We start from the raw sequence: 11,693 nt of genomic DNA on the forward strand, positions 1-11,693 counted from the left end.
ATGCCATTACACAGGCTCAGCATACTGCTTTGCTGGGCAAGCAGGCCCCTGCTCTGCTTTGCTCTCTGCTTTCAAAAAACAAAACAAAACAAAACAAAAAGACAAGAACAAAAACAACCCCCCCCCCCGAAAACCCAAACAAACAAACAAACAAAACCCACAGAAACAAACAAAAAACCAAACAACCTACCAAACAAAAACCCGCAAAACAAACAAACAAACAAAACCTTAAAAAAACAACAAAAACCCAACCAAACGAAAAAAAAAAAAAAAACAAAACACAAAACCCACAAAACAACAAAGCAACCAAAAAGTGCCTGTGAGTTCCTCCATGCACAGCTGGATTTGATTTTCTGTTATTTGTATGTAGTGGGTTAACAGTGAGATTTTTCTTTTTTTGGTAATAAAATCACTAGTGTGCCATTACTTGAAAACTGACTGCATGAGTGTTTCAGAAGGTTAAGTGTTTTAACAAGCATTCACCAGCATTATTGGCTATTTATTCAAACCAATAATTTATGCTTTAAAAAAACCAAATGAACCAGCATGTTGAAAAGGGTGGGGGGAAGTCTGCATATAGCCCAAAATAAACCATTCCTCAGTCCAACCACTAAGTACTTCCTTAAGAGAAGAGAAATTTGTCCTGGCTCCTCACGTGGAGAGCAAGCTGTTCATGGCCTCTCTGGTGTGATCCTTCTGGTTCATTACTGTGCTTTCCTACTGTCCCTAGGGAATTTGTATACAAACCATGCAAGATTTTGAAGCAGAAGACTACTTTATAGTACTAAAGAGTGTAGTAGTAGTAGTAAGTGGTTTCCCATGCCCATGTCATCCTAAGCATGTGTGGATAACTGTGCTTACTATGGAACTGTTCACATCCTGACACTACTTTAAAAAAAGAGTATTTATATGTAACCACAGTGCAACCCTCTGGTGTCCCTTTCCCTTTTAGTTGCATAAAACAGCATTCTTCAGCTGCATAAAACAGCATTTTATTTACAGCTACACAAATATAAAGCCTTTCTTTGCAAAGGCTTTAAAGGCTAGACAAAATTCTTACTTTTCCTTTTATTCCTTCTCCTGATAGATAAGCAGTGTGTTAATAGGAAGGATAGAGAAGTGCAACCCAAACTTGCTCTGCTTGCAGAGAGGAGTCTCCTGCTCAGTCTCTGTTCAGCTGAGGCCTCAGCTGATGCAGTCCTGCCTGCTGTGCTGCACCCCTCCTAAAATCTCATGGATTTAGCCAAAATTAGCCTGGTCTGTCAACTGATACCCTGGCTATTTGTGTCTCGGCAAGCGTGGAGGTACCATGTGAGACAAGAATGACGCCTCTGGTGAAGGAACAAGTATTGCACTTCAGTGAAAAAGCAGGTGAAAATAGAAATAAGTATTTCAAATGGAAAAGGAGGCACTGATATGTGTCTTTTCCTATTGTATGCTGGGTTGGTTCAGTTAGGGATTTTAATAAATGTTAGTTAGGTCGGTTCTCTGTACCCCTATTTTTCCCTCACAATGGTTCGCTCCAAGTTACTTACCACAGGAGCTTTTACATGTCAATCTTGTAGCCACTCCCAGGTTCTTCTTGAAAGTTCTGTATCAATCACCCCGCCTTTGCATTGCTATTTGTCCCAGAACACTGTACCCACCTCTGTTATGTTCCCATAGGTTGCTGTGGTCCACGTCACTCCCCTGTTGTCTGTCCCCATTGGGCGAGGGGGATTCCCACCCCTGTCTGCCCGCCCCCTATTTAACCCAATGCTTTCATTGTCCATTTGCCATTTTGCCCTCGCGATGCCTGGGGACTGTCGCTCTGCCCATCACTGCGACCATGCGGGAAATAAAAACATTCTGAGGCAAAGCAAGCAAAGTGTGCCTTCTCTCATCCCTTTGCATCCTCTCAGCGTACAGCTACAAAAGCTGTGTACCCACGCTGGAGTGCTCCGCACCGGCAGAGAGGCAAACACCTTAGCCCAGGAGCGCCCGTGCACACGGCAGCTGCGGTCTCACCAAAGGGTGGCTCTAGCTCTTCCCAGCTGCCCGAGGCCATAGCGAACAAAAGCCGCATTTTCCCCCTTATAAATCTGGATAATTTTGGTTGCAATTACTGAAATGCCTTAGTGAAAATTTTATATTAAAAAAATTTAAAATGGCTATGTATATGACCAGATTATAGATTTGATTCTGACTGACTGGAGAGGAGTTGTTGGCTGGAGATGATGAAAAGCAATGTAGGTGAAATAGTGATCAACGGATATTGCTTTGGTGTTAGAAATGTATAAGATCAGTAGAAGAAGGAGATCTGACTTCCCCTCTTTCAATTTTGTGCTAACTCAAGTATTTGACAGACTTTTTGGTTTACTTTCTGCAAAACTGGACAGTTAATACAAAAACACTATTGATAAATAAATATATATACACCTTTAGAAAAGAAGATGAATGGAACAGTTAAATTGAACATCCCCAAGCTGTGGTTTGCAGTTAATATATACAGCCATAGTTAGCATTAGCAGTTCTGAGCTTCTCATCTGCATACACTGCTGGTCTGGGAGCAAACTTGACATTCAAAAGCCTCTGAAAACATCTCTGTTAAAAATCAAGTAACGGAATGAATGAAGCTTATTTACTCAGCTACTACGTAAAACGATCAGACGCTTGCTGAAAGCTGACATTAAAAACTTTTGAGATATTTTATGTTTCTGAAAATCTGGAAAAGAGTAAGCTTTTGGTTGACCTTCCACAAATAGAGGTGTCAGGTGATGCTGGTTTAGAATAACCAATTTTATTTGTGAATCAATATTGGTGCTTTGGCCTTACAATCAAATAAATTGTAAGGCCTTTTTCTTTGATAGGTAGTTTGAAAGAAGAATCCTAACTTAAAAACTAAACAAACTCCAACTGCAGTCCATATAACTGCATCTAGAGAGCAGGAAAAAGATTTCTAGCTAGAGGTAATTTTGGAAAACTCTGGCTATGGCTTCTATTTTTTGAGATCATGCATGCAGACACAGATGCCTGGAATAGTTCAGCTGTGCTTTCCTTGTCACATAAGAGGGGCTGGAAGTAGATCCTCTGTGCGGAACCTTTCAGCACTGTATTTTTCTGTTTGGTTCAGAACTGATTTTCTTTTGTGAGGAAAATTAGTCAGGAGAGCAAAACTGGAAGCTTGCTTTTAAGGTTTTGAATGCTTTTTGACTTGAGTAGTAACTGAAGCCATAAGAGACAATAATTATTGTTTTGAGAACATATGCAAACCTGTTCATTTTACGCACAGAACAGCTTCTACGCTTGTTTTACTGAAAATGAATGATGAAATTCCCATTGCTTTCAGTTACTTGGATGTCTTAGGTCTGGTCTTTGACTTACTTGTCTGTATGAGGTTTCTGCAGATGTTTCTGCAGACATCATACAAGGGAAACTGTCAAAAAAGCAGAGCAAAATTGCTGTTCCCTTTGAGCAGAGACATATTTATTGTTTGTTTGAAAAGGGCAACAGCTTAGTTTTCAAAACTTTTTTTTTTGGTAAGAAGAAATGCATTTGGCTTTTTTTCCCCTTTTTTAACCTCATAATTTAGACCATTACCACAATTCTTTCTGCACACACACCTGATGCTTCAGGTAGTTGACAGGTCCATTACTGAAGGCAGCAGCAGCCTGGAATTAATAGGTGTTTCTTCAACCATAGATTGCTGAGTAAAGTTATGTCTTGAAGCATTGCTATTTAAAAAAAGGAGTATACTTTTATTGATCTTCATGGTCCTTGGACCACCTTTATACTTCTGCAAGAGCAACAGGGGTAAGCCATTAGCAAATAAGAATAAAGCAAGGCAAATGGAGAATTAAAACATATCTTCCAACACAGGGTGAAGAATCTTAATGGCTGGAGACTCGTAAAAAGGAGATAAGACATCTCCTCTTTCCCCAAGGCAGGTACATCATGTGTACTTTGTGTAACAGGTGTGTGCTGTTATCATAATAAAGAATAAGGACAAAGAACTCCAACAGCTTTGCTACTTTGGCTTTTGTTTTTAAGATCAAAAAACAACACATCAGACAGATATAGTTAAATAAGTAAGCTGCATTACTTGTACAAAAAGTTTTATAAATACAAGTTTGCTGTTTTGTTTTCTCTTTAGAGAAGGAAAGCATCCTTTTAAAAAATAACCAGTAATCCTTATATTACTGAGATGCTGCCAAGTCACAATTCAGAAGACAGACATGTGAAATTAAATCCACACTGTGCAGAGACAACACAGTGGCCTCTCCAGATCAGATCCTTTGTATTTATCCTGTGCGAAGTTACACAGATACAATGGAACATGTGATGGCTTGAACATATTTTGCTTTCACACAAAATAAAATACTTCCTCATGCTGCATTTTGTTAACTAATGTATCAAAAATATCCATCACATCGTCATCATCATCATTGCTATTATTATGTTATTAAGGAATTGTCCTTCATTCCATGCATAATTATAATTTCACAAATTAAAAACATCATCCCTCCCTCATATCATAATCTATAGAGCACCCTGTGCACAGTGAAACAGATCCCCAATTAAATGCAAGTGCTATTAAAATTAAGAGAACTACACTATTACTGTTGATTTTAGAGGAACAAAATTCTGGGGAGATTAAAAAAACAAAATAAGTTTTATCTGGACAAAATAATGTACAATTATTAATATTGCACTTTTTATACAAGAAATCCTAATAAATATACAAAAAAAGATATACATTTACATACACAAAGTCATTATTCTTTTTTTTTTAAATAAAAAGTTACACTGATGCTTATTTCTTGAAGACCCATTTCTAGTAAGAGTGTTCACTCCCAGATGTGTTTTGAAGTAAGCCAGTTTGAGACAGATTAATGTCATGAACCTGGCACTGACCTCAATAATGGACCCCCAGTTTTACTGAAAAATCCACATGCCATGAAAGCTGTAGCATAGCAGAACTTGAACAGCATTTCATAAATATACCACAAGGCACTAGCCCCAACAGGAGTTACAGGAGAGGCACAACCAAACCTTTCATTTAGAGAAGGTCTTGAAGCAAAACCTGAGATCAGGTAGTTCTTCTTTAAAGTTCCACAATTTTCAAACTCACTTTGCAGATTTCCTTTTTTTTTTTTTTTGAGCAGAGCAGAGAATACCCAAGAACTAATTCACTAGCTGAATATCCACTGCAGCTGGCCAGGAGGAAATACTCATAGCCTGCATGCAAAATCATGCTGTAAGTGTGATGTTTGAGTCTCATTTTTAGACTGTACCTTTGGAGTGTTATACATAGACTTAAAGATCTGCTTTATAGCACCTTTTTTGTTGTGGGAGGCAGCTGGAGAGGAGCAAATTTCTTTCAAATTATTTGCATTTGTCCAATGGGGCTGACGCTAAAGTGATTCTGTTTCAACTGAATGGTAACAACCATGAAAAATCAGAATAAAGCTCTTTTCTACCAGTTATACAAAAGGCTTGGCTGCCAGGAAAGAGAAATTTCATGCTAACAAAATAGAAAAACCCACTTCTTCAAATTTGTTTCCAAAACACCAGGCTTGACAGTACCAGAACTTTGGGAAGTAGTACCTCTTTTTTCTAAATAAGTGTTAGTAGGATGCAGTATGCAAAGTGCCTCCTGTTGATCATGTACAATTTCTATCTTTCCTGCCTATGCTCTCTAGGGAACAGTGTTTGCAGGTTTGTACTTAAGTCTGTTATCATACTTTTTCTCCTTTTGCTGGTTAATTATTAACATCACCACCACACCTCTGTGTTGAGGACAACCCTTCAATCTCCAATCCTCCCTCACAAGCTCTAGAAACATTTTCAGGTGTATTTTAGAACCACTGGTGTTACAGACCATTGTCCAACTACTCCAGACACCAGATCCTCAAAGATCACAAGGATGTCCCTTGTCTGGTGTAGGAAGGAGAGAGGGGTTTATAAATTAAAAAGGCTTCCAATCTTGGATGTAACAAATAAGCTTATAAAGCAAACTCATGTGCTTGTGTTCTCAAGGTAGTCAAAGAGAGATGAGAGCTGCTTAGCAGAAAGAGACCCGGGGGTGCTGGTCAACACCTGCCTAAATATGAGCCAGCGTGTGCCCAGGTGCCTGAGGTGGCCAATGACATCCTGGCCTGTACCAACAATAGTGTGGCTAGCAGGACCAGGGCAGTGATTGTCCCCCAGTACTTGGCACTGGTGAGGCCACACCCCAAATCCTGTGCTCAGTTTTGGGCCCCTCACTACAGGAAAGACCTTGAGGTGGTGGAGCATATCCAGAGAAGGGCTATGGAACTGGTGAAAGATCTAAAAGACACATCCTATAAGGAACAACTGTGGCAGGGATTGTTTAGCTGGGAGGAAACTCAGGGTGACCACATTGCTCTCTACAGCTGCCTGAGGTTGTAATGAGGTAGGGGTCAGCCTCTTCTGCCATGTTTCAAACAGTAGGATGAGAAGAAAAGGCCTCAAATTAAGCTGGGGAAGCTCAGATTAGATAATAAAAAAATATTCACTGAAAAACTGGCTAGGCATTGGATTAAGTTGCCCAGGGCGGTGGTGGAGTCACCATCTCTGGCAATGTCCAGGAAGAGTCTGGATGTGGCACCCAGGGATAGTTTAGGGGTGGGTATGATAGTGCTGTTAATGGTTGGACTAGATAACCCTGGACCCTGATGATTCTGTGATTCTGTAATATGATACTAGGTTTTGACTCTGATCCTCTTCCTCACCTGTCTCTTGGTGTGTCCCACAGGCATGTACACAGATTAAGGGGAAGCCTCTCTCCTCTCGTACCCATTACTTGGTGTCATGGGTTTCTCTGACTCTTTGTGGTCTACCCTCATGACCATGTTTATCTGCATTCTGTCTCCCAGATGTATAGAAGGGAAAACTTGTCAAGTCCCTTTACAACAATGATTTGTTGAAGGTTTTTTTTTTTTTTAAGGGAAATAAATAAATAAAATGAAAAAGATCATTCCATCCATCTGTATTTTCTGCAAAAGCCTTTGCTCAGTGAAGAAAAGGCTGTGATCCCCTTGTTCCTCCATTTTCAGCTTGTCTGTCTTCAAGATTTTCCACAAGTCCCACAGCAACGTGACTTAAATTGGGTGAGCTGGCAGAGTTTGAGCTGCTTCACTTTCTCACAGTACCTTGTGGTGTCTCTGCACTCCACTGCCGAAGGGGAAAAAAGAAGAAGAAGTGGTGATGAAGTTATGAAAAAAGGATTTCTTACCTGAGAACATATATCCTTGGGTGGCCAAGAGGAAAACATGCATGTTGGGAGATCTTACTGTGGGCATGAGATTGACTTGTTGCAAAGACCAAATGTGGATTGCAAGTCCACAGGATCAATGAATAATTGGTAGGCAACATTTACTTACAGAGCCTAGGGAAAGGGCATCTGAGGCTGCTCCAACACTGTCAGTTTGTCATCTACCAGCATTTTAGAGAGGCTAGAAGTTTCCTAACAGTTAAACCAAAGATGAAGAGCTAAATTAAACTGGATACTTGTTTTAATGGAGTAGCTCAGAGGCACTTTGGCCAGCTATCCACACTTGAAAAGCCAGTGTGTGAGTGTCACCCCAGCTGACTGGGAGTTGTCTTGTTTTTCACATGTCAGAAATCACCCACCATGAAGATGTTAAGACATCGTTTGAACTCCTCTAGGTCTTAGGTTCTGGTACCACTTGTACAGTTTTTGAGGCTCATAGCCTCCTGTTTTTTAGTTTGGAAAACCATCCAGTATCCCTGCAAGACCCTGGAATTTGGGACATTTCTGTATAGCAGAAAGAGGCTGGAGCATCAGCCTCCAGCCTGATACCTGTAATCAAGGTATCAAGTTATCAAACCTGTAAAAGGTCCTGCTTGATACATACAATCTCCCTTATTGCTTCAGCTTCTATTAGAGTCCCTCAAACTCATGACTTTGGACCTATGCAGTTCACTTTGCTGACAGGGAGCATCAGAGCTGGTGTGAATATAGGCAAGTACATGTGGGTTCTGCTACTGCATCTGCAATGATTGCAAAGCAACTGGCTTGCAAGATAGAGGAAGTGAGCATAATTTCCAAACAGGCACATTGTCTCTTCTTTTTTATTAATTTCATTTTTTTTAAATTAGTACCTTTTATATTTCCCTGACAGGCCCAATTTCTTGCTTGTAATCTGCAAGAAAGCAGTCTTGCCTACAGGATTTCCCATCATCCACCTACCCACTGGATATGGACTACAGCTGTAAGTCTGGTTGTGATTCATGTTTTTCTTTCTGTCTGTACCATTAACTGAAAGCTAATCACAGCATCATAGGAATGGTTTGCATTGTAAGGGGACCTTGAAGACCATCTAGTTCCAACCCTCCTGCTGTGGACAGGGAAGCCTTCCACTGGACCAGGTTGCTCAGAGTCCTATCCAACCTGTTCTTGAAAACCTCTGGGGATGGGGTTTCCACAGCTTCTCTGGGAAACCTGTGCCATTGTCTCATCACCTCCACAGTAAATTATTTCTTCCTAATATCTAATCTAAAACTACTAGATTTAGTAAAACTAGTAGTTTTACTAAAAAACCTAAAACTTAGTTTTAAGTTCTTTTAGTAAAACTACTAGTTTTACTAAATCTAGTAGAACTAGTAGTTTTACTAGAAAAAAACACCTACTAGTTTTTTTAGTAGTTTTTTTACTACTAAACTACTCTGTTTCAATTTGAACCCATTCCCCCTTGTTCTGTGGCCTTGTAAAAAGTCTTGCTCCATCTTTCTTTTAAGTTCCCTTCAGGTATGGGAAGGCTACAAGTAGGTTACCTGAAAACAGGGGTGTACAATCCCATTTCCCTCAGCCTTTTGTCATACTACAGGTGCTCCATCCCTCTGATTGACTTGGTGGCCTACTCTGGACTTGCCCCAGAAGACTGCATGAATTATTTCTCATGCTGTTAGAAAGGAGACAGAATCCCAGCACTAACGCCATTGCCAAAAGCCTCCACAATGAGCATCATTCCTCTCTGGGATGCTGGGCTTTAGACACTGGATTTTGCACAGGGCTGGGCTGGATGTTTCCCCAGATGCCCAGCTGCAAGGTCCAGTGCTGTGTTTCTGAGAGACGACTCTCCCTTCTTTCCTAGTCCTGCACCACTCAGCCTCCCCTCCTCTCAGCGAAGTACCATTTTCACATGGTGTGATGTTGCAGCGCTGCCAGTTTGCTGGTCTTGGCCTCCAGGAGCAGTGGTGCTCCATCACGGGCTTGTTGGTGCGGATGTGCACGCAGTCCACGCGCCGTGACTGGAAGCCGTAGTTTCCACACGTAGCCGTACAGACAGTCCATAAGCTGATCCTCCAGTGCACACCACAGACATCAGTCCAGCAGTTCTGGGTGCTCAACGGCCTGTGGGCAGGAGGGAGGGAGGGAGGGAGAGCAAACATTACATATCCCAAAGGTAATTCACTCAGAGTACTGTATGGATCAGATCTTCCAAAGCTGCCAGGTGAGGCCAGCAGTTTTGAGCTGCTCTCAAGGACCAGACCCTCAGTGGGTGCACACTGGTATACCAACACCAGGCTAAATGACCATTTGAACTGTTTGAGGATTTGGCTGAAATGCCCTCTCCACAAAGAGCCAAACCAGAGATCTGCTGAAAGGTGAAATGAGTGGTGACCAATGTGGTCCAGCAGGACTTTGTAACTTTTTTTATGGGAAAGTTACAGTGGGAGCAGAACCAATTCTCTGAAATCCTTCTTCTTCTTTCAAGACAGTGTCACAGAGGATGTATAGGCACACTTGGTTCATATCTATTTGTCACACAGGTAGTGAAAAGGCATGAGTGGGAGCCAACAAGCCAATTACATTAATATTCAGTCATGATCAGTCATCATTTATATATACCTGTCTCATGTAAAGCAAATGTCATTACAATGTTGACAGTGGAGTTTATGTGCAGGAAAACAAAAACCTGTGGAGACCCTTTGTTTTCTGTTAGAGTTTGTGTTTAAATAAGTGAGAAGACTGGCACCTTAAGAAGATATAGCACAGTCTTACAGTCAGGATTTGGAATGCATTGAACATTTTCCAGTTTTTGGCCAACTTGCCTGAAGTTCCTAGGAATAAATAGGCCTGATAGGTATCTCTGGAAAGGTTTGTAGGTTCAGACATAAGACATTTCTTGGTACCTACCTTGGTAAGGAGCTGCATTGATCAGATGACACAGAAGTCCCATCTTTGGTCTGGCAAAATATCTGTCGGTGCTGTACAGCCAGTCGTGGTCCAATGCAAGGCCCGTTACACTGCAAACACAGAAGATTCACTCAGGGGAGGTAAAAGAGGGCAAGTTGCATTTTTTATAAAACTGCTAGTGAAATAAAATGCATAGTGCCACTCAGAGACTGTTGAGATTTCAACTGCTTTCTGGACCTCTGCAAGATTTGAAGGCTGACTGTGCAGCCATTTTTTGCTCTACCTCACTCTCCTCCAGCAGCATTTAAACTACATTTCTGTAGTTTAATAGATTAATTACCTCTTCTCTAGATTAATTACCTCTTCTCTTCAATAATTTAGTCTTAAATAGTCTTAAACCTAGTATCTATCATCTGTTAGGGGAAATGAAATGTTCTCATGCCATTAGCCATGAGCCTATGTTCTATACAGGAAATCTCAAAACATTACTTTTACTGTGCATTTTGCAGCATTTGAATTGGCCAAATAATTAAGAATGCATTGAACCAAGGACATATTCCACTCAATTGAATAATGTAAAAGCATTGAAGGACAATAAACAAAAGCAGGAAGCATGAGAAGCACAAAAGATATGCAAGCTTGCTCCAAAAGTCAGGCCATCTTAACATATTCAAGCTTAGCAATTATATTTCAGTTAAACTCTCCTAATCCTCTCCTTTGATTAAAACATAACTTGGTATAGATATGAAGCATGTATTTCTGATATTTTAAAATTACATCAACTATTAGGAACCTGGTTTTCTAAGTGTCTGGAAATTATATCAAAGAACAAACTGAAGGGTGAATAAGGGGTCATTAGTGTGAATCACTAGCTTAAAAACACCATGGGATTACACAGTGGAGAACAAAATACCAGGAACATTAAATGAAGGAAAGGAACTAATTCTAGGGGTAGCGGTAGAGAAGGTAGGCTGTTCATTTTCTTTATGAAATGGGAAAGCTGATTGCTACACCTGCACAATGGGTGACCTGATACCCCATAATACTACCAAGGAGGTCATTGATTCACTGAACCAGTGGTACATCCTAACTACATGTAACAGTCTTCTGGTGTGGAGACTAGGCAGTATGCAACCACGTTGAACTTGACTTTTTTTTGTAAGCTAGGTAGCAGAAATACTATATGATAATGCACAGAGATTAGGTCTAAAGTTCAGAAATTCTGAACCGTCTGATTGTCTCAGCTGAGTATGATGTCATGGGGAACAATATAGCACATAACAGTTTTTGCAAAGATGATCCAGTCCTTTCCTGAAGTTTCATAGAGAGTGAAAATTCTCTTCTTTGATAGAAAGTGATAATTCCAAGCTTCACTTGTAATACAATAACTCAGTCACCTTTCAAGATTTAAACAAAGATGTTTTCAAGTAATGAACAATAACACATTCTAGTAGCTGAAGGCACTTTTTCCTACCAACGTTATAAAAAACCCTGATGCAACGCAATCTCCTAAGAGAAAATCTGAGGA

At 40.5% G+C, this 11,693-nt stretch overlaps 1 protein-coding gene across 1 annotated transcript in view; it reads right to left on the reverse strand.

Annotated features, from left to right (window-relative positions):
• Positions 1-4,056: 4,056 nt before the first annotated feature.
• The window catches only part of ADAMTSL1 (ADAMTS like 1), a 400,259-nt gene continuing 392,622 nt past the window's right edge, over positions 4,057-11,693 (reverse strand). The window contains exons 28-30 of the mRNA XM_054002970.1: positions 10,166-10,275; positions 9,159-9,379; positions 4,057-7,176 (exon numbers count right to left, since the gene is read on the reverse strand). Of these exons, the coding sequence (XP_053858945.1) occupies positions 7,070-7,176; positions 9,159-9,379; positions 10,166-10,275 (438 nt within the window). The 3' untranslated portion in view covers positions 4,057-7,069. The remainder of the gene's footprint in view (positions 7,177-9,158; positions 9,380-10,165; positions 10,276-11,693) is intronic.

Source organism: Vidua macroura, chromosome Z, assembly GCF_024509145.1.
Source record: "Vidua macroura isolate BioBank_ID:100142 chromosome Z, ASM2450914v1, whole genome shotgun sequence".
In the NCBI taxonomy this organism is placed as follows: domain Eukaryota; kingdom Metazoa; phylum Chordata; class Aves; order Passeriformes; family Viduidae; genus Vidua; species Vidua macroura.